Raw genomic sequence first — 24,256 nt, forward strand, 5'->3', positions numbered from 1 at the left:
TGAGACGGGGAGGAGCATGATCCAGACTCCAGCGAGAGAAAACAGAGAGGTGGGAGGCTTAACTATCTCCATCCACATCTAGTTTATCCAGGCAAGGACTTTATTTCTTACAAGCAGTTACCGAGAAGCCAAAGCCACTTTATGGGAGGCAGCTCTTTGAGCAAAGAGGCATGCTCGTCCTTTCCCGGTAGTGGACGTTAATGGGTGGTGGCGGAGGAAAAACCTCCTAAGCAGAGTGTTTATTTTTGTCATTTCAGGGAAAGCATTCACAGCTTGCCCTTGCAGCTCGCCGCTCCTCTCTGCACCTCTCTCCAACAAAAACCTCGCTAAGGCTCTTAACTTTCCTTCTTTGCTAGTTTCTCCATGTGTTTTTAGCTTCACCAGAAATCTTTGATCTAGCTGACCTGACTCAGTATCTCACCTCCATTCCCATCTCACTCTTGGAGAGCTTATGTGTCTTCACAAATTGTTTGCAAATGCTTCTCTCTACCTTACGTCTTAAATGCTTTGACGTCCTCATGTTATTTGGGGGAAATGTCAAAACGTTTTCGTAACAATATAAAAACAAATTATTCATTCCATGATATCCTTCCCTTAACCCCATGTGTAATGTGTCAGTTGGTTTCCCCTTAGAATTGGGTTGTAGAACTACAGTAGGAGCTGATAATAAAGCATATTTAGATATACTGCGGATGAAATCATGCTACCGCATATAACCTCCGTAAATGTACTTGTAGTTCACTATAGGAATTCATTTGGTTCCCAGTTCCAGTATTACTTAGTTCCTTCTCTGTTAGCCAGATTTAGTATAATTGCCTTCAAAAGTTATTTGAGGATTATTAAATATCTTAAATTACAGAATAGAATGTCATTTAACAGAAAGAATTTGAAAATTACTGATGCTTGTTGATATTGGTAAAGTGATGACTGGTAGAATTTGTTGAAAGGGCAAGGAAAAAGCAAGCTAAGTCACACCGATGACTATTTTCTATTCTGCTTTATTATTCCTCTCTCTTTATTACCATACACCAATTTGTGTAGCAAAAGGATGAAGTTTTTAATGGTCAACAAATCCCTGTATGGAAATTCTTACTGATATTTAGTTGCCATCTCTCTAATGTTCTAATGCTATAAAATACTAAACTGTTCCAGGAAAATAGAGAAGAGGTAAGTAACTTAGCTACTCTACCTCAGTTTTTTTCTTCTATAAAACAGAGATAACAATTAAAAATACCTACTTCATCAGGTTTGGGGGAGAATAAAGTGAGTTAATACATGTAAAGCACTTAGCACAGTGTATAGCACATATTAAACATTATAGGTGTTTGCAATTATTCATATTATTCTAAAAGCATATTAAATGTTATGTTTAGAAAGTAAATGCAATAAAAACTTAAGGACATCTTGATAAAATCATTTTGGCTGGTGGGTCTAAAAAGAAAATACATTTTATCAGCAATTTTCAACTATGCACATTGATAAGGGTTTTTTTTGGTTTGATTTGGTTATTTAAACTTAGCATGGATTTTAAAAGGTTGAGAAACATTGCTTAAGGATGGAGGAAGGGGGAATCATTTTCTGTCTTAGGAACATCTACAGAACTTTATGATAATGCTCCATTTTTTGGTTTTTATTCATGAAGTTACACTTTCTGATCATTGTTGGTAATTTCTGTTAGCATCTACTTTGCAAACTGGTAAATCATCTTGTCAGTTTTGACTTTTGCTCACTAAGTTTACAATACCCATATTCATGTACTAAATCTTTTTTTTCCATTGCAAAAGGCTTTTTGAGTTTGTCCATCTGTACTTTATATAGCGAATGTTTCTTATTAAAGACATTATTGGCATGTTGTTCAACAAGACTGTCTAGCGTAGTAAAGAGATGTTAACAAACCAGCCACATAGGGGCATTTGTACACCCCATCTCTCCCCAGTCATAGTGACTAGAAGGAAATGCCCTTACATATTTTCAAATGATCCCAGGTAGGTAAAATCCCCAACTGAGAACCGCTTCTACATAAAGGCCTCACTAGTCAGGCAGCATATTATCATTTATACCTAAGCATTTTCCAGAATAGAATGAGCCATATAACAAAATGCCACACATTTCCTATACTTAGTCACTTGAACCCTTGTCTAAAACATGTTGCAAACTCTAGTTATACCTTTCTCTATTATTTTTAGCTCAAATTGCTCTCTTCCAGGACCTTTGCATGTGTTCCTGCCTTAGCAGTTTTGCTTGCATATATTAGTAGCTTTTCTTCTTTTCCTAACTTAAGACTTTGTTTCCTTTTTTCATGTTATTTCAAATGTTTCAAATATGAATATTTCTTGAAAATCATTTTTTAGACTCTGGGAGTTTGTTCACATCAAATGGTGTAAAAACAAAATACTTAACAATCCTCATGGTTTTTAAAAAAATTGTATTTGTTTATATTTTAAAAATTGATGTGTGATATCAAATATTCTGGAGAAGTGGTAAGTATTATCAAATAAAGCATTTTGCTGATAGATTTTTTTTTAATATGAGTAGACCAGCACAAGAATTGATCTGCTTTAAATTGTGTTTAGAAAACTAAGAATTACTTGATTTCTTTTTCTTGTATGAGAGTTGGAGCAATAAGGAACTCATTAAATATGAACAGACCATTTTAATGCCTAATGGGCTTTAAAAAAACACTGAAGGATGTTCATCTCATTATGGCCAGGAAAGCAACTCCTTTTTTGATGTTCTTTTAGAAATTTACTGGCATATAAATGAGAGGAAGTTTTTTTTTTTTTTTTAAGAATAAATAAAATATATTCAATACAAAGAGAAGTATTTTAGTCTAGCCATAAAAAAAATTAATAGTAGCAGTTAATGAGGAGATAGAACTAATCAACAACCAAGAAAGCACTTGAAATTCAGTTACTTGTTGGAAATGGCCCAACAGAGACTTAAAATTAGTCCAGGGGAAAAGTGTGCATATGTAGGGTGTGTGTGTGTGTGTGTGTGTGTGTGTCTGTCTGTCTGGAAGAAAAGTTTTCAATTATCTAGGGAATTGATAAAGGAAGTGGAAAATATTCTTAAGTCATCATCAGAAAGCTTTCATCAACTGACTAAATGTTTTTGACTCTGTGATAGGCACCTCCAATGAAAATTATACAGTATACTGTAGCTCATCCAAATGTCACATATCAAAGTTCTTTCTAGAGACTGGAAAGAATGTCAATGGCAGCTACCTATTCCCAGCTTCCAAACTATTAACAATCTAACATTCACTTGCAATTTATGGAAAATAAGTGTGTATTATGATGAATTACTATTTCAAGTCATTATTTACTTAGTATTTACAAGACATTTTATAATCGTATCACCTTTTTTTAGGTCCATAAGACCGATTCTTATGCTGTTAAGACCTATGAAAGTATGTATCCCCATTTTAAAAAACTACCTTTAATAGAAAAGGAAAAAAGGACCACAAGGTAATCTTAAATTATAAGCTAAGGTTTTGAATAGTTCAATGGTAAGATACAGTCATCTCTGACTTGCTTTTTAGGTAGTGTATATATTCTGAGATAGAAAAATCAACATTTTATTTTTTAAATTATTTTTCAAAGTGATTGTGTCTTCTAATTTAATCTTTCAAGGGTTTCTTTGTTTTATAAAGCAATGGGAAATCCAGAAAACATAGAAGATGCGTATGTTGCTGTTATTCGTCCAAAGAATGCTGCCAGTCTCAATTCTCGGGAATACAGAGCTAAGTCATATGAAGTGAGAACAATTTACTAACATTCGATTTGCTACCATTGAATGGCATTCTCCATTATCATTTTCATTCACTTGTAAAGTATTACCATAGCTTGTAAATTCTTGTTGACAACTTTTATCTTGACAAAATAGAATTGACAAACCTAGCTCTCTGCCCATCATCGTGTCTTTTTTATTGCTGCATGTTTTGATCATTTTTCTATTCATTGACACAAATAAGTTATTAGATATTTAAAGGTACTTGTTTGAGTTCTATAATTTATAACAGTTTGGTTTTTAGTACAGTTATGGAATGGCACTCAAACATTTAAAAAAATTGCAAAATTCAGCTTATTCAAAATTCCAATCTAAACATTGTTCTTGGTTATTTTCCCAAAGAACTATTTTTAACAGTTCATTTTAAAATACATTTTTACCTTTTATTAAGTTTTAGGCAATTAAGTTACTTCTCTGTAATCCTGAATTGTATTACATATATTAGTAAACTTGATTGATGCTGAAAAAAGAAAAACCCAAAACAGAATTGTTATCTTTTCTATGCAGCAGATTTCAAGCATCATAAAATACTTCTAATCTAATCTAACTTCAGCTGGCTTCCCTAGCATTTTGCTTTTATTGCTTTTGTAAGGTTAGTTATCTGAAACCTATTAAAGGATACTGCAGGGATTCTCAGGAGGCTGCTGCTTCAACAGTTTTGGCTTACTGGTTCTCAGGCCTAGCTGCACTGTTGCATCACCTGGGGAACTTTAAAACTTCTGGTACCAGGACCCCACCCCTCAGACATTCTAATTTAATAGGTCTGAGACGAAGCTAGGTATTGATACTGTTTTAAAAGCGTCCAGGTTTTTTCTAATATGCAGCCAGGGTTAAGAAAGACTGCTGGCTTATTATATTCTACAGCAACTACATTTTATTTTAAACATTTCCTAATATTATTTTTTCATTTAAGATTTTGTTGCATGAAGTTCCTATTGAGGGACAGAAAAAAAAGAGAAAGAAGGTTTTGTTGGAAACTAAACTTCAAGGCAACAGTGAAATAACACAAGGCATATTGGATTATGTAGTAGAAACCACCAAACCAATTTCTCCTGCAAATCAGGGTATCAGAGGTAAGAAACTTTTCTTTTTAACACAGTTGGCTTTAAATGCTTGTGGAGATAGACATTTTCAAAAATATATTAAAATCAGTTTCTTTTTATGTTCCTTTCCATTTGGAAAACTTGAAAAAGACCCAGAAATTTCTGTTTTTTTAAGGTGTAGCCAAACCCCTTGAAGAAGTTACTTGACTTTTCAGGTTGAAATTAAAGGACAGTAGACAATAACTCACAGCGATAAGCAGGAACAAAGAAAACCAATAAGATAGATAAATATATAGGCCAATATTATTGTGTTTTCGGTAACTCCTCTTTTTGTTTCCTAAATTATTTAAAAAGCTAAATTCTTACAGCAATTAAAAAAAGAACTTAACAATTATTTAAGTTAAAAATATTTTTGAAATATTTAAATAATTTAAAGTAAAACAAAAATTGAAAATATTTAAATTATGTTGTTCAAGAGAGAGAGGAAGCCAAGGGGTGACTAAAAGAAAGTACAAATTACTTTTGCTAGAAGTATAGGTCCCTAGTTAAGTATCTTTTAAATTCTCTACTCCAGGATAGAGAAAACTATAAACCTCTCTCCATAACTAAGAAACAATTAAGAATTCATATATTTCAGAGAATCCTGTAAATTACTAAGTAGCAGAGGTTTTCTTCCCAGTTGATCACAGGAAGAAAATCTTTTTTAAAGAGCCAAACTGAATTGTAGAAACATTCATAAAAGGTTCAGGCACCATTTAAAATATCAGATGATGTACAGGCTATGAAACTGATTAAACAGTGATCAGTTTTCTCAGGCTGTAGCCTCAGGAGAAGCAGACAGCCAGTCAGAAATCATAGAAACTACATACTCTGGCCAGGATTCAGGCATTATAATTAAAAAGGTAAGCTAATTTCAGTCAAATAGCAGCTGAAAACAGTTGTTGTTAGTGAGGTAAAGCATACCTCTCTGTGCGTACTTTTTTGGTTTTTTAAAGCTTATTAGTGGTTTTTTTTTTTTTTTTCCTGTTTGTTCATCTTTATAGAGATTGGTTGTCTAATTCATGTGTTTCACTTGAGAGACTATTTTTTGTTGCACAGATAACGCTGAATCCTGTGATTAGACTAATTGGTTATTTGGGATAGTTCTCTAGAGATAAATAGGACTATAAGCCTGTTTCATAACTTTTGAAGTACCATTCACCATATTTTACCTCCCCAAATAGGTAACTTCCTCAATAGGGCCTGAAGGAGTTTTGTTGGTTGGGACTCCAAGCATTGTAACTCAAGATTACAAGAAGTTCCTGCATTAATTTATAGATCTTTGATACACATTCTGAGTCCCACAAAGAGAATCCCCTTTCTCTAATTATCAGATTGACTTTTTAATAAAATGATCTAGAAATTAATCTTAGCTAAAAAGGCAACTATCCCCGTGAGTGATCAAAGCATGTGAAAGGCTCTCTTTAGATGCCACAAATTTTTCAGGCTTTTCTACTTCAGTCTTGTACTTCTCTGATAAATTTTCATTCAGACTTGTTTTACTATTGCTAAATCGTTATAGGTATCAAGATTTATTCTTAGATTGAATTCTTGAGACAAAGCGTGAGCCCAGATCACATATTTGAGCTAAGGTAGACAAGTCATAATTTGCTATAAATTAGCCAAACTGTACAACTTGGTTCATTCACTCAGAAGTGGGATGGAAGTGGTATCAGAGTTAACAAAAATGCTTCCTGGCTCAGAGGGCTGGGTAGTTTTTCTTAGGGGAAGTTATGAGTAGACAGGCACCCTGAAACATGTCTAGCACAATTATGCATTGTATACTTAAGACAGTGGAATGCACTATTAAATTTTCAAGCAGCTTTTATAAGGTAAAATAGAGGTTTTACATAACTAAATAGATAGATTAATGAGCCATACCATATTCTGGCTATCCAATTCAATAGTTTTTCTAAATATATGAAATAATTTTATAGAGTAATACAAGTTCTTATTATAAGCATCACATGAAAATTATAAATGACTTTATAATAGCAGCAATTGTGCCCCTTTTTGCAGTGCTATGTATAGTTTACAAAACCACACTTAACTTATTCATGAAATTCTTAAATTGGTCCTATAAATTGGTATATGGTCATTTTTATACCTGGAAAATGGAAATGCAGATTTTCACCTGCAAAAATCCAGGAGTTAGGACCGGAGCCTCACTCCTCAAGTTGTAATCAGTGTTTTTTTTTTTCCCCCATGACATCTCATACTTACATATATAAATTACCAACCAGGCACTTAAACAATAGATCATACCTGGGCTTGGGGAAACAGCAAGGCAGGAAAGATTAAGTGGGACAAGACCCCAAGCCAGACAAAAGAAATATTGCCTCTGGAATTTATTAGAATATTATTCTGTATCTAACACTTCAGGAAAACAGACTAAGAATGGTGGTTACAGTTCAGAACAATAGTTTGTAGTGCAATCAGATTTTAATAAAAATGAAAATTGAGGGTGAAGGTTGAATGTTAAATGAAGAGCTACTAAAGTTTAACACTTTGCAGTTTATGTATACCACCCTCCTTGGCCAGCTTAGACTTTAGTAAAATTCTTAGCATCTACAGCCCAACTGAGTGAGGAAATACACACCTTTTGACTTTGAGGGTGCCTTGCTCTTCAGCTGCTCTGTCAGTCCTTAGTAGGACAGTTTTCCTTGCCCTGCATAGTACCTTCTCTTTTAATGAGTCAGTACTGTGAATCTATTGGTTGATTGTCCACAGAATGATTTGCATTATTATCAGAATTACCTGTTTTTATTAGTGCATATAATAAAATTGACTTTTCATTTTTTAATTCCTCTTAATGCTATCTTTAAAATTTTTGTTTGAATTCTCAAAGTAATTTATAAGATTTTAAAAGGCTCTCTTTTTTTTATCTTTACTGAATTTTTAAAAAATGATTAGGAAAACGAGTGGTACTAATGAAGAAATTTCCTCTGGATGGGGAGAAGATGGGCAGAGAAGCAGCATTATTTATTGTTCCATCAGTTGTCAAAGGTAAAGTCTAAATTTTATCTTATGAATCTTTGTGTATCTTAGATGCTAAGTTAAAGTCTATTGAGGAACATAAGAATTTGGATTCATAGTTACTATTGTAATACTGTTGTAAGATGCATGTTTTTGTAAAAATTTATTATTTCTTTTATTAAAGTATAGTCAGTTTACAATGTTGTGTCAATTTCTGGTGTACAGCATAATGTTTCAGTCATACATGTACATATATGTATTTGTTTTCATATTCTTTTTCATTATAAGTTGCTACAAGGTTTTGAATATAGTTCCCTGTGCTATACAATAGAAACTTGTTTATCTCTTTTATATATAGTAGTTAGTATCTGCAAATGTTTAAAATTAATGAAAGATGGGGAACTTTGTTACTTAAAAATGTTTTGATTTCAAAGTAATATTCAGGCTTTTGGACTGATCAGTAATGTTTTTGTTTCTGTTTTTAAAGTAAAATAAAGAAGTGAGGAGGGAAATCATAACTGAAATGAAAAGTTTTCAGATTATAATGAGGGATTTTTCGAAGACTATGCTATAGATAGAATAATATAGGTATTTATGTATATTGGAAAATTAACAGATTATGATCAGGACCTATCTTGTATTTGGGTCGAGAAGGTGTTCAGTAATAGCTCCAAAATACTCTGCCTAGCAATATTGGTAATATTTAAGGAATTTAGATCTAATATGAAAATTTAATTGGAGCCTTTGACATCATGGAATAATAGATAAAATACCGAGTTTCAGTGCATACCTTACAGTCCACTATTTTTGTGCCCTGGGAAAATCACCTCTTTAAGCCCCATCTCTTTATTTGTAAGCTAGGGATCTGTTCCTAGTTGGTTCATTCTGCTAGAAGTTGTTGATGAGGTATTAGATGTGAAAATCATTTTGGAACCCACAGAGTATTGGCCTCATGTAAGGTAATAATAAGACTGATGGTGTATTAATGACCCACTGTGGACATCTCATCAGACTGCTGCTACACAATACTTAATGCATGTTTTATTAGCCAGTTCTAGCATTCCAGGTTTTTTTTTTTTCCCAGCCAAACTTAGGTTAAAAAGTTCAGATTTTAAATGGTGCTGGAAATCTTATTAGTCAGAATTTTACAACATTGTTGAGGAAGAGAAAGAGGAAACAATTTCTGCAGTCCTCCAAGATTCTAAATCCTATATTCACCCAAATGGATAAGGTCAGAGAGCTGGCTACCACTTGAATCCAAATTTTCTAATTCCAGATCTAGAACAATTTATGTTATAATCAACAATTTTTTAACATACTATATATTTTAAAATAAAAAATATGCAGTCATAAACCTTTTATATGATGGCGTAATTCTTCATTTTTCTTTTTCAGATAATACTAAATATACATATACTCCAGGATGCCCAATTTTTTACTGCTTACAAGATATTATGCGAGTCTGTAGTGAATCCAGCACTCACTTTGCTACACTTACAGCAAGAATGTTAATAGCCTTGGATAAGTAAGAACTGCCATTAAAAATATTTTTTAATATATCAAACACATATTCATAGTAGAAATTAGCTCTGATAGATACAAATACTTTTGCAAGAAAATAATAAAATTAATAGCACATGTCTGAAGAAATAGTAAGTTTTGTATGTATAATATAAAAATTTAAAACCCCAAAGGCAAGATTGTCCTGGTTTGGTTACAACATGTTAATTTTATTCTTCAAAAATGACAAAGACTGCCCTGGCTTAAATATTAAGATTTCTTTGTTATAAAACTAGATGTAGTATTGACTTCCCTTACCAGTGAAGAAGTCATTTTGCCTATCATGCCTTTGTCTTTCTGTAACAGCAAAGTGCTTCATGATTTTTGAAAGGGGTTTTTATAATAATAATGTTATATCCGTATTTAAAAGTAGTTTGCTGTGTCCATTAACAAAACTTTTATGAACAGTAAATGAATACTTAACTAATGCTAATTAAAATTATGCAAATCTGAATGTAATATTAGAATCACATATCAGAGTTGGATAATAGTTTAATTTTTTTTATCTTCACTTTGACCAAATACTTTTATTACCTCTTCTATTTTGCCAGGTGGTTAGATGAACGTCACGCACAATCTCACTTTATTCCAGCTTTATTCCGACCATCTCCTCTTGAGCGGATAAAAACTAACGTTATAAACCCTGCATATGCTACTGAATCGGGTCAGACAGAAAACTCACTACATATGGGCTATAGTGCACTAGAAATAAAGAGTAAAATGTTAGCCCTAGAGAAAGCAGATACTTGTATTTACAACCCGTTGTTCGGATCAGATCTTCAATATACAAACCGGGTAAGAGTTGAATGAATTTTGGCTCTGATTTCAAAAGACATTTCATCTCAAATGTAATTTTTTTCCCTGAGATAAATGCATGTCTTACTAATTATAAACATTAAGATAACATCTGCACTTAACTCTGTTTATATACATTAAAGTCAAGTATCTAAAGCTCTTAAAGGGTTTTTGTTTTTGTTTTATTTTCCCTTTCTAGGTAGATAAAGTGGTAATAAATCCATACTTTGGTCTAGGAGCTCCAGACTACTCAAAAATTCAAATTCCCAAACAGGAAAAATGGCAGAGAAGCATGAGCAGTGTGACAGAAGACAAGTACTGTTTTGGTTTTAGTCCATATTGCTTTTTAAAAACTTACATTCTAATGTTAAAGCATTGTTTCAAATGATATATGCAATTAATACGCAGTGTAATCATGGCATAGATGATGTAGCTTACAGCTGCTTAGTGATACATAGCTTTCATAGATAATGTCCCATTTGTTTCAAAACAACTTAAATTTCAACAGTGCTTTTTTGTTTGTTTGTTCTGTTTTTAATGATTAGGGAACGACAGTGGGTAGATGATTTTCCTCTCCATCGAAGTGCCTGTGAAGGAGATTCAGAATTATTAAGCCGACTACTCAGCGAAAGATTTTCAGTCAACCAATTAGACAGTGACCACTGGGCACCTATTCATTATGCATGCTGGTAAATTGATGATTTGTTCTTTTCTTTTTAGAAACAGTGAATCCTTAGTTATAAATGTTAGTGCTTCTTTTCAAAGCTATCTCATTCCAGCTTTTTCTCTCCCATGTTTGCCTTATGAGCTTTCTCTTTAGTAATCTTTGATTGCTGTCTACATGCCACACCACTCAGATTTAATCTATCCCATGGGCAAAGTATCACTTGTGTTCTCAGGCATTCCCAGCTCATGCAGTAGGATAGCTAATGCCTAGCAAGTGCCACTCCACAGCACACCGTCCCTTATTCGCCTTTGTAATTTCTGTTGTTTTGTACTGGAGTTATATTTGTTTATCCTTAAAAATTTACCTGTGTTAGCTACTTAAAATTTAACTTTGCATCATGTTAGAAAAGTGTTCCTTTAGTTTTTTGAGAAGCTATGGTATCAGAAAACACCAAAAAGTCTCCATTAGAATTAAAACCTTCCCTTTTTTTTAAGATGAGAGGGATTAGTTTACCACAGGATTTGGTTTAGCTCTTTCCACCAGTTGTCCAATGTAATTCTTGCTCTCCTACTTTTCTCACTCATCTTGGGCTGAGTTCTTAAATTTGTGTTCATAGCAGCAGCTAACTGTTTGCTATATATAGCCCATCCTCTAGAAGGGATGTAATGAAGCTGTTTACCTTATTTCTTATGGGAAAGTTGATTTTGAAAATTGTTTAAATAAAATTTATTGTTCAAAGTAAACTTCTTTGGCTAGTTTAAGAAGTACCTACTTCCTGTTAATTTACTTCCTGTTAGATGTCCACAACATTTTAGCTACAAGACATTGAGCAAGTTATTTTACCTCTCTGCATCTTAGTTTATTTATCTATATGTAAAATACATTAATTAGATCATTTCCAACTCAAATTCTTTTGATTTCACTAATTCCAGTATTTGTGATCAAGTAACAAATACAGGTACTTTTAATATATATCTTTTCTCCATTAAAAATATGCTGTTTCCTTAAAATATATTCCTTTATTTAAAAAAAATCCTCTTTTTTTCTGTTCCCCTAAAAATATGCTCCTTTATTTTATAAATGTATTAATTGTTTTCTCATTACAGGGTATTTTCATACTCAGATTTGGAAAGAGTTACCCTAAATCTTTAACTGAACTTAGAGCTATTTATTTACTTTTTTTTTTATTGAAGTATAGTTGATTTACAATATGTTAATTCTGGTGTACAGCACAGTGATTAATTTATACATATATATTCCTTTTGATACTCTTTTTTATTATAGTCCATTACAAGTTATTAAATATAGTTCCCTGTGCTATACAGTAACCTTATTATTTATCTGTTTTATATATAACAGTTAGTATCTATAAATCCCAAACTCCTAAACTTATAGTTGTTTCTTCAGATTACTGGTAAATACCAGTAGCAGCAACAGTGCCAAAAGAAAACTCATGCTTTACTTAAGCTAAACAAGAGGAGGTAGAGAATATAGTTCAAACTCCAGGAAAGTACACTGTGGAATTGGGAAAGACAGAGGCAGTGAATTCTAGTTTAGGAATCCCAAATTTATATTTGACTACATTGTTGTCCTTTTTGCAGCAGGGGTTTATTTTCTTTATTAAAAGAATGGTAATATTTTCAACTACCTATTACATAAAAACAGAAGTATGGTATAGTATTTAATGTGCTTTGGAATGTACCTAGGTTTCAGTCCCGACTAAAACTTTTAGTTCCTAACAGTATGACCTTTAGCAAATTATAGTCTCTAAAGATTTGTGTCTTTATCTAAAAGATGAGCTTAATTATAGTGCCTTTCTTAAGATTAAAGGAGAAAATGCAAATAAATGCTTTAAAGGGTATCTGGTAGTAATAAGCACATCAAAACATGGCTGTTATTAAAGTTTTTTTTAATTTGAGAATTTTGATGTCTAAATCTTAAAATTCATTAATCTGTAGTATTTTTCTTTGGCAAATCTTATTACTGCATTACATTAAGGGAAAGAGTTTTATCCTTCAATAAAATTAATTTTCTATCAGCTGGAAATGATAACCAAATTTAATATACGAGGAGTGGTATGGGTCACCTTGCAATGTTTTTAATAAGACAGATCATTTGATGTGAATTTGAATGAAGACTGATTTTAACTAGAAAAGAACATAAATTACTTTCTCTTGGAAACGTACTCTCATTCACTAATTGGTACAAGGATTGAGAAGGGGAATACTGGACTATCTCATCAAGAGACTGGGGTTTGGAGCCTATCTTTATAAACTTAGACAAGATGTTTTATCCCTCTTGGTATGCCTTCTCATCTTAAAAGTGAGGGATTTTATTAGATCAGTGGTTCTCAAACTTTGGTGTCAGGACTCCTTTTCACACTTCAAAATTACAGGATTCCAATGAGTTTTGGTTTCTGTGATGGTGTTATTTACTGTATTAGAAGATAAAACTGAATGATATTTTAAACATTTCCTAATTTATTTTAAGATAATAATAAATATAAATTAATATAAATAACAAAGTTTTATAAAGTATACCTTATTTTCCAAAATAAAACATTAATGAGAAAAGTAGCATTGTTTTACATTCTTGCAAATCTCTTTACTGTTTAGCCTCATAGAAGACAGCTGGATTCTCACATCTGAGTCTGCCTTTAATTTGTTGCAGTTTACACATTATGTAGCTTCTAGAAAACTCCACTGTATGCTTATGAGGAAATAAGAATGAAAAGGGCAAACAACATCTTAGTATCATTATGAAAATGTTTGACCTAGAGGACACCCTGAAAAGATTTCAGGGATGTTCATGGGTTTCCGGATCATTCTTTTGGGACCACTTAATTAAGTCACTCCTAGGATTGCTCCAAGCCTAAAAAATTCTCATATTGATGACAGGTGCCTAAAAACTTTTCTTTACTAAAATCACCATTTTCCAAAACTATTTATGTTGGCTTTCTCCCCACATGGGTAAACGTGTCACTCAGTAAATGTCTCACTGATATCCCATATTTCCTCACCTCTCTCAAATCAGTGTCTTCTCTATGACAGTACTTTTAGACTTCCTATCATTGCTAGAAAGTGCTTTAGAACTATGATGATTTGGCTCCTTACACATTACTCCATCTGATCTCATTTGGGCCTTCACTGGAGCTAGCCATCTCTTTTGTCTCATTCATCCTGTCATCTTGTCAGCCTTTTGGTCCTCCCCTGAAAGCTATTCTAAACCTTTCTATTCTTAAGCACTTAAACTCCCACTACTTTCTTTCTCTACTTTTGTCAGATAGTTTTACCCCCTATTTTCAAAGAAAATTAAAGCCAACAGAAATGTCCTTCTTCACCCCAATCATCAGTTTTTGTTCCCATCTATCTCCTGTATCATAGGGTATACAAGTAAAAAATCCTTCTTTTTCTCCATTAAATTCATTTCCTCCTTTTCTGCCCTTTCTTTTTTCTCTTGTCTTCAAACATACATGGTTCTCTCCCTCCTTGAAAAGAACCTTAATTTGAACCTCCACCTTTTGCCACTATCCTGTTTCTTTTCCTTCCTTTCATAGCCAGACTTCGGTAGTAAGTGGGCCACACTCACTGTTTTCTCTTTTTCACTTTTCATGAAACTTTTCTGAGTTTTTAAATCTTCCTCTGCTCTGAGGCGTTTAATACTGCTGACCACCCCTTTGTTCTAAGAACAAATTGGAGTTCAAAGGGCATGATGGAGCTATAATGAAGGTCAGTACAAATGCAAGATATACTTGTTACCTTATCATTAATGTTACTATTGAAATACTGGCCTCCATTCTGTGACCTAAGCATGTGTTATAGTATGGAAACTGCTCTACTAAGATTCAGAAAACTGGATTCCATCTGGCTAATAACCATGAGACAAGTTACTTAAGTGGTTCAAACTTCACTTTTTTCATCTGTGCATCAGAAATATCTCTGCGTGCCTTATAAGTTGCTGTGAAGATTATATTAAGTAATTATATAAGAAAGTCCCTTGAAAACTTTAAAGCATCATAGAAAATGTAGTTTATATTACTTATTTTTATTATTATTCTTGAATTGCTTCCTTAGTATCTTTTCCTTTTCTTTAAGAGTGTTTTTCAAGATGCATTTCATTGTTCTAAGATGTGCATATTTCTAAGAATTCTCTCAAAGATTTCATCCATTCTCCCAGCCTTAACAGTAATTCTTTTCAATTGGATGAATTTACATATTCTCAGATAGATATCTCAAGCCTTTGCCTTCCTCCTGAGTACCAAGTCTGCATTTTCAATTGCCAGCTGAACAGTTGAGTCAGTCTTTTTCGTGTGTGTGCATAAGGCAGTTTGGAGAATGCAAAGACAACACCCTTAAGGACTTTCCAGGTTGACAGAGACATATATACAAGGATAAAAATAGGTAAAATGAGAAAAGTCCCATAAAAGAGGTAAAAATAAAATGCTAAAATGTAGTGGGAATATAGAGGAGGTATATTTTAAACTATTTCAGAGAAATAATAGAACTTAACCTAAACAAAATCAGGAGGGGGAAAAGAACATCTCAAGAACAGCAAAGAACATGAGCAAATGAGCAACAGGTCATATGAATAAGAAGTGGTAGGATATAAGTGGCAGGTTCAGGGCATAGAAAACCAGAGGGTACGTGAAGGAGAAGAAAGGAAAGTTGACAGCAAATCAGATCAGTTCTAAAGATGTGCTATTTTCCCTTCAAATGCACCATATCTAAAAGCAAATTTTCTTTCCCCTTCTACCCATTTATTTCCAAACAATGAATTACCTTTCCACTATTTCTTCAGATTGCAGCCTGTTCTAGTCTTCCTAACCAAGTGGTGGGCTCACTACGCCTGGCACTTGCTTTGTACTCTTCTGGGTCCTTGCTTTGCTTATTCCTTTTCCCATTACCTAAAATATAAAATATTTTACCTCTCCAGCATCTCTTCAGTTCCTTCATATTTAAAATCCAGTTCCAGTTATTCTTCTATCAAACACTTTCAGTACCATCTTAGACTGAAATCTTATCTTCCTTTTCCAACATTTTTAAAAGCATCAATTATATACTATTTTGATTTGACAAAAATATAGTGACTTATTTTGTTGTTATCTTCAACTGTTACTTAAATTTTACAGCATTATATAACTTATTCCATGTTTTTGTTTTCCTCTGTTTACGTTGTAAGCCTTTACCAGAGGAGAGATCATTTCTTTTAACATATCTTTCTGTGTCTCCCACATTGCCTAATACAGAAGTTACATGTAGAATTATGTCTTTGAGTCTATTTTGTAAATCAAAGCCAGGTCAAAATAAAAAGCAGTATTAAATTAGAGTTATTTTCTGCTTCTGAAAATATTTTTGACTAAAAATTTTATCTCAATAATTTATAACTTTTGTATTGTATTTTGTGTCCATTCTCTATCATCTGCTCTATCTTGTATTTGAGATTATATTTTCTCCCTGTTTATGAGAAATAGAAACAGTTGAATTGAATCAGAATAATTTATAAAAAATTCCTAAGCACTGAAAACATTTACGTCAGTGTCTTCATTTCTTGTTCTCTGCTCTAGAAAAATTGTAGATTTCTTTGAGGCATTGTCTAAAATTTGGATTTTTAAACATTTCAGATGACTTTCTTAGATTTTTTTTTTTCAATAGGTATGGGAAAGTTGAGGCCACCCGCATACTGTTAGAGAAAGGAAAGTGCAATCCAAACCTTTTAAATGGACAACTTAGTTCTCCTCTTCATTTTGCTGCTGGAGGAGGACATGCTGAAATAGTACAGATTCTCCTGAACCATCCAGAAGTTGACAGAGTATGTTATTTTCCAGATTTTGTTTGTTTTTTAATGTTCAAACAGTGAATAACAAGTATTGACACTAAAGTGTTCAGCTGTACACTTGAGAGGTCAGCTGAAAAACAGAAGCAAATTTCACTTACTATATAAAATAAGTAATATTTATGTATACACTTTGCTTTTGTACTTTTTTTTAGTTGTAAAATATATCTCGCATAAAATTTAAAATTTACCATTTTAGCCATTTTTAAATGTACAGATACCAGTGGCATTAAGTACATTCACATTGTTCTGCAATCATCACCACCATCCATCTCCAGAATGTACATAAAATGTAACCTCTCTTCATTTTATATTGTATTTCCTCAGAAATATCTTTAAGAAGGAAAAAGATTTTCTACCCATTTTTTGGATTTTTGTATTAACAAGTATTTTGTAAAGGGAAAAATAATAACTTTAACAAAGCTTTGTTGTCTCTATAATCAGAACTTTTAAAAAACAATCATCACATTGATTAGGTCTTTGAGTCTTTCATCTTTGGTAGTTCATGTTTATTTTAAGTACAGCATGTACTAAGTATGGTTAATACTTGACAGTGATCTTTTTTATGAAACTTGGATTGATTAAATGATGCTTTCTCTTATTCATATATTTATAATGCCTTTTTTCTTTAACCTTTCTTTTTTTCCCATATTAATAGCACATAACAGACCAACAAGGAAGATCTCCTTTAAATATCTGTGAAGAAAACAAACAGAATAATTGGGAAGAAGCTGCAAAATTGTTGAAGGAAGCCATTAACAAACCAGTAAGAATTATCTTCATAAATACTAGTTAAAACCAACCATTGTATTTAAGTTGATAAGTACTAGAGGATCTGTGGCAAGTGTAGAATGAATGTGTAAATGGCTTCTTTACTGCTTTTATAAAACCTCATGGTTAAACTTCATAGATATTAAATTTATTATCATCTCTAATATTTAGACATTTATTCTTGCATAAATCAATCGATAAATCTATCTCTCAGTCACTTAAAATTAGTCTAATTTCCAGTGTAATCCCTATACTTGATATACTTGAAAATTACAAATTGTACGTCTATTCATTAAAGCATCTCTCTCTACATAGGCCTTCTAAGCAATATTTTTATGTTTGTAAATAATAATACTACACATCATTTAGTAATTGAGTTTCAGCAGGTTACTTATCTATTACAGATTCATTTTCCTCAAGAAAGTGAATGGGTTAAAATTGGAGATTTCCTAGCTCTTTTATTCTGCCAATTCAGCCTGGCCTTTTCATCTAATTATGTCCAAAATAATTAGCAGTGACATTAAGATAGAGAATAATTAACAATTAGAAAAAACTGAGTTATGCCTGAAAGTTATAGTGACAATAAAACTATTATTCTAAAAATTGTTTGAAAACTGCAAATCAGATAAAAGAATTTATACCAACTGATAAAGGATAAAAGTTTGATACCAACAGGTATAACCCATATGTCTGAGCCTTTCCAGACATTTCCATCAATTAGACAATAAGTGTTTGTTGAGTATTTTTGTAAATTTACCACCATGAAATGCTGGTAAATTAAGTGATATGTGATAAATAATAAATACATGACTTCTGCCTTTAAAGAAAAGTACTCACACAAACATTCATACACATTTTGTCAAAACACTATTCCATGAGCAAGGAAAGATAAGTGGTACGGGTACCCTTATGTAACATATACTTCATTGCGATTTATTTTCTGATCATATAGTTAAAACACATTTTTATTTCTCACGTAATTTTCATATCTGAATGTATTAAGATAAGAGGAATTAGGGTACTTTTATCCAAACTAAACTGTCCTGGAAGTTGTTTGGAGGCATCAGTTACTTTCCATAATAAAAATGTATAGAGAATATCATTTTTCTCTGGGATTTTCTGAACTGGAGAAAAGAAACTAGCTTCAGGTCCATTGTTCCATAACTTTTATCTGCAAATTCTTCTATCACAGATTCCTATTAGGACAAATTATTGCTGGTACACATTTCTGCATTATAATTTGTGGCCCACCGAACACATGAAGTATTTGACTAACACCAGTTTTAGTTAACCAAGTCTATCTCTCATATGATATATATACATTGTACATTAATGACTTTAAAACGCCCTCTTAGAAGATTCTGAAGTTGAATTTTTTTTTTAAAGCATTAGTTTCTCAAACTTACTTGACCATGAACTATCCAGAGGAAAACATGTTAGAAAATATAATCAAAGTAAACTTTTTTTTAAATATTGCCAGAAGATTCTCACTTGAAGCAGTTTTTCTGATATTTTCTATATTAGAAAGCTATGATAAAGCAAATGAAGTTGAAATTAAAGCATTTTGTTGGATTGGGATATATAATTTCTAACCAGGTTGCATAATTTATTATAATTTTTTGTCCTAGTATGAAAAAGTTAGAATATACAGAATGGATGGATCATACCGTTCTGTTGAACTGAAGCATGGAAATAATACCACAGTGCAACAGATAATGGAAGGAATGCGTCTCTCTCAAGAAACACAGCAGTATTTCACTATTTGGATCTGTTCAGAAAATCTCAGTAAGAAACTTATTATTCTGTTTTATAAACCTGATTATTCCTTTTTGAGAGTGCGTTGGTAAACTTAAGTATAGGATCAGTTATTAATGACTTTTAAATTTGCAAGTGCTACAATGCTCTTTTTTTATATAAATTATGTTCAGACTGCTGAAACAGGTAAGCCTCTATTTCCTCACCACCCCCCTTTATTCATACAATTTTGAAGTGGTAAAACCCAAAACATTTTTTCTTTGGCAATAGAATTTGATTTGAATACCATTAAATACAGTGTACATCCAACTTACCCTTATTTTTAGTGCTTACTTCATCTCAAAATAATAAAACTGTTCTTTTTTTATACTAGTTTTCTATCAGATCTTTTTATTTAAAATTAATCTAATATCACTATAGATTTGTCTCTCAAAGTATTGCAAGTCCTTAAGGTATTTCACTGAGATTATTGTGGTTAGTTATGTAGTGATTTAACTGTATTTTTTTTAAACTCCAAATTCTACTGATTGTATCATAATGAAATAGGCTATCATGGAATTAAGGATCTAAATACATTTGATGAATTTTATTCATTATAAGAACTCTCAGAATTTTTATATTCTTAAAAACAAAAGCAATTAATTTCAAATTGGATAGTAATATTGAGTAAAGTCAATGTTGATTTAAATCTAGACCTTTAACTTATGTGTGTGTTAATACTTAAGTGCAGAGAGTTTAATATGAAGTTTCTATGTGTTGATATAATTGACTCACTTTTACATTATCATTTATAAAAGGAAATATGTTTTTCAGGCCTCCAACTCAAGCCTTATCATAAACCACTGCAACATGTTCGTGACTGGCCAGAAATACTTGCTGAATTGACTAATCTGGATCCCCAAAGGGAAACACCACAGCTTTTCCTGAGAAGAGATGTGAGACTTCCTTTGGAAGTTGAGAAAAAGGTTTGCTTCAAAATCTTATTTACAGTCATTTAAATGTTCAGGATCTACTGGGTTCCTGTTATAAGCACTAGAGGTAGAAATTGTGCTCTTTCCTTACAGAGGGTTTATTTCTATTTTTCTGTTCAATCCTCACATCACTATTGTAAGTGGTAGAGTTTGAGTCATTCTACTTACAAAGCCCCTGGTTGGTTTTTCCATGTCTACCTCCAATGTCTTAGAATAGAAAAGAAATGGAGAATCCATCCTAAAGAGAATTACCAGTCAGATGGGAAACAGATCATACAGAAAAAAATTTTAAGAGTAGAAAGGGAGTACAGTGTCAAAGAAACTCCAATAAAGGGCTAATTAGTTGTGTAAATTTCAAAGGCTCAAACATTGAACAGAATAAAAAATACATTTTGGATAGAGAAGATTATATTTACAAAGGGGACATAAAAAAGTTACTCTCAACAATTAATAGATAGCTGTTTTGACTCAGCAGAGAATAATACAGATAGTAAAAAATGAGAATGAAGTTTACTTGTGATTTTTTAAAAAGTCTGTCCCCAAAAAGTATGTTTGGATTTGAATTACTGTAAATGTTAGAGGAGAGGTGAGATAATGCCATCTGAAGGATGAATAGACAGAGAAGAACCCTAAGGGAGATATTACAAGTTAAACTAGGTGATAGTCTAAATACAGTGGTAGCTGTGAATATTGAGAGGAAAGAAAAGCTCCAAGGTCCCGTAACTTTGGTGAAAAAATATATATACAATGCATTTCCTCATTCTTTCTTCAAGGAAATATTAAATGGACAAGATTAAGCAAATTTCAGCAAATCAAAATTTCAATGACCTTGTCCAAACTTGGTACAGTTTTGGGCCTGACTATTCTTAGTATCCCTCTTATCAAACTAAAAGTAGATTTGATCCTCTCAGCCAAATATGCTGGGAGTTACATATAATTTGCAGGAAGTCTACCAAAAGCAAAGATCTTGATTACACAAAAAATGTTTTAGAATCACATAAATATAATGAAGGAAAAAAAAAACACATGATTATCTCAGTTGACACAGGAAAGGCATTTGACAAAATCCGACACCCTTTCATGATAAAACTCTCAGAAAACTAGGAATAAATGGTAATTTCTTCAATATGATAAATGGCATTTATGAAAACCCACAGCTAACATACTCAATAGAAAGACTGAAAAATTTCCTCTTAAGATCAGGAGCAAGACAAGAATGCTCCCTTTCACTACTGCTGTTGAACATAGAAGTTCTCACCAGAGCAATTGGCTGCCACCACCCCTGGCAAAAAAAAAAAAAAAGAAGAAAGAAAAGGCATCTAAATTGGAAGGGAAAAAGTAAAACTGTCTGTTTTACATGATCCTATATATAGGAAATTCCAAAGAATCCACAAGAAAGCTACTAGAGCTTAAAGTTGCATGGTACAAAGTCAACACACAAAGATCAGTTGTTACATACCAGCAATGGGGAGGGTATAGCTCAGTGGTAGAATGCATGCTTAGCATGCATGAGGTCCTGGGTTCAATCCCCAGTACTTCCATTAAAATAAGTAAATAAAACCTAATTATCTCCCTCACCCCAAAATAAATAAATGAATAAATATATACCAGCAACAAACATTACAAAAAAAGGAAATTAAGAAATCCATTAAAATAGCTTCTAAAAGAATAAAATACCTCAGAATAAACTGAACAAAAGAAATGTAAGACTTGTAAACTGAAAATTACAAAAACATTGCTGAAGGAAATTAAAGGAGACCTAAGTAGCTGAAAAGACATCCCATGTTCAAGGATTATTCAAGAATTGTTCAAGGATAAGATTTAATGTTAAGATATCAATGCAAGCTAAGTGATCTACCGATACAACACAGTTTCCTGACAATAGACTTATAATGGGAAGGGCAATCCCCAGAGGGCCTTGAATAGCCAAACAATCTTGAAAAAGAAGAATAAAGTTGAGGGATTCACATTTCCCAATTTCTTACTTACTACAAAGACACAGTAATCCAAACAATATGATATTAGTATAATGATAGACACAGACCAGTGGAATACAATTAAGAGTCCTGAAATAAACACATATATCAATGCCAACTGCTTTTTGACAAGGATGCTAAGTTCATGCATTGAAGAAAGAATAGTCTCTTCAGCAGATGATACTGGGACAACTGGAAATTCACATGCAAAATTATGAGACTGGACCCTGATCTTAACACTTACATACAAAGATTAACTGAATGTATCAACAATCTAAATGTTAAAGCTGAAATCATAAAACTCTTAGAACAAAAAATATCATGACCTTAGATTTGGCCATGGAGTTTTAGATATGATACCAAAAACATGAGTGACAAAAGAAAAAACTGATAAGTTGGACTTCATCAAAATTAAAAACATTTGTAAATCAAGGGACATTATCAAGGAAAAAAAAAGACAACCTACAGAATGGGAGAAAATATTTGCAAGTCATATATCTGGTAAGTGTTTACTATCCAAAATATATTAAGAACTACAACTCAACAACAAAAAGACAACCCAATTAAATTAGGTAAAGGACTTAAGTAACATATCTCCAATAAAGATATACAAGTAGCCAACAAACACATGAGAAGACGCTCAACATAGTAAGTCATTAAGGAAATGCAAATCAAAACACCGTGAGAAACCACTTCACATCTACTAGGATGACTATAATAATAAACTTTTGTAAAGGAGAATGATGAGCGTTGATGAGGATGTAGAGAAATTGGAACCCTGTACATTTCAGGTGGGAGTGTAACTTTGGACAGCCACTGTGGAAAATAGTTGAGTGGTTCTTCAAAAAGTTAGACATAGAAATACCATATGATCCAGCAATTGCAATCCTAGGTATATACCTGAAGAAAATAAGAACTCAAACATATACCTGTATGCCAACTTTCATAACAGCATTATTCACAATAACGAAAATAGTGGACAAAAACTAAGTATTTATCAATAGATAAATGGATAAAGAAAATGTAGTATATACATACAATGGACTATTATTCAGCCATAAAGAGGAGTGGAGTTCTGATACCTGTCATAAAATGGATGAATGCTGAAAACATGCTAAGTAAAATAAACTAGACACAAAAGGACAAATATTGTATGATTCTACTTATGTTAAATAAACAGGCAAATTAATAAAGTATATTAGTGGTTGCCACAGGTGTGGTGGTGAGGAGAGAATGAGGACTTAATGGTTACAGAGTTTCTTTCGGGTGATGAAAATGTTGTGGGAATGGTGGTGATGGTTCACAATGTTTCGAACGTAATTAATGCCACTAAATTGTACACCTAAGTGATTAAAATGATAATTTTTCTGTTACACAGTTCTTAAACTATATTAGGTCTATGAAATCTATCAATAATCTAAGTATACTCAGTCTGTCTTCCTTCTCCACCTAAGTAATATTTTAAAAGTTGGCTGGGAGCAAAGGCAATAATACTACTACTTGGGTATTAAATTAATTGTTTATTACAAATAATGTAAAGTGGGCTCAAGTGAAAAAGAAGCAAGGCTTAGTGAGTACTTAAGGTAAATTAGAATATGATGATCATCTGATAAAGTGGTTGTGCTCTTTACTCATTGTGAAATTGAAAAGTACCTATTTGTACCATCTGAAACACAGAAGAATTGCATTTTTTGATTAGGATTATTCTTTTAGGATGAAAAGAGCCTGCTTTCATTTAAAAAGAACAATTGTTGACTGATATGCATTGAACACACTATTAGGAATTATAACTATTCTCTACTCAAACTCTTCAAATTCACTAAGTCAATTTTTATTAGAAAAATGTTTTCTTTCATTTTTTCCTCAACATTTATTTTGAGAATTAAAAACCCATAGGAAAGTTGAAAAAGTAATAAAAGTCACACCTTATACCATTCATTAAATTCAGTAATTCTTAACATTTTTACTACATTTACGTCATCTTTCCTCTTTGTGAACCATTTAAAATTGAGCTACAGACATCATGGTACTTCCTCCCTATATATTCTAACATGCATCTTCTAAGAACAAGGATGTACCTAC

General features: G+C 32.3%; 2 protein-coding genes across 8 annotated transcripts in view; one reads left to right on the forward strand and one right to left on the reverse strand.

Moving 5' to 3' along the window:
* ANKIB1 (ankyrin repeat and IBR domain containing 1) overlaps positions 1 to 24,256 on the reverse strand; it is a 205,346-nt gene that overhangs the window by 125,024 nt on the left and 56,066 nt on the right. The gene's annotated exons all lie outside the window — the stretch shown is intronic.
* The window catches only part of KRIT1 (KRIT1 ankyrin repeat containing), a 36,216-nt gene that overhangs the window by 536 nt on the left and 11,424 nt on the right, over positions 1 to 24,256 (forward strand). For 5 of the 7 annotated variants that reach the window (XM_032484019.1, XM_032484017.1, XM_032484018.1 and 2 more), the window contains 11 exons: positions 3,633 to 3,756; positions 4,703 to 4,862; positions 7,785 to 7,877; positions 9,243 to 9,372; positions 9,959 to 10,202; positions 10,402 to 10,517; positions 10,748 to 10,891; positions 16,521 to 16,677; positions 17,360 to 17,467; positions 19,101 to 19,257; positions 20,041 to 20,192. In XM_032484019.1, coding sequence (XP_032339910.1) covers positions 3,655 to 3,756; positions 4,703 to 4,862; positions 7,785 to 7,877; positions 9,243 to 9,372; positions 9,959 to 10,202; positions 10,402 to 10,517; positions 10,748 to 10,891; positions 16,521 to 16,677; positions 17,360 to 17,467; positions 19,101 to 19,257; positions 20,041 to 20,192 — 1,563 coding nt within the window. In that variant the 5' untranslated portion in view covers positions 3,633 to 3,654. Of the gene's footprint in view, positions 1 to 30; positions 50 to 3,632; positions 3,757 to 4,702; positions 4,863 to 7,784; positions 7,878 to 9,242; positions 9,373 to 9,958; positions 10,203 to 10,401; positions 10,518 to 10,747; positions 10,892 to 16,520; positions 16,678 to 17,359; positions 17,468 to 19,100; positions 19,258 to 20,040; positions 20,193 to 24,256 lie in introns of those variants that run through there. The other 2 variants (XM_014553310.2, XM_006177779.3) reach the window with 2 other exon arrangements.

Source organism: Camelus ferus, chromosome 7 (assembly GCF_009834535.1).
Source record: "Camelus ferus isolate YT-003-E chromosome 7, BCGSAC_Cfer_1.0, whole genome shotgun sequence".
Taxonomy (NCBI): Eukaryota; Metazoa; Chordata; class Mammalia; order Artiodactyla; family Camelidae; genus Camelus; species Camelus ferus.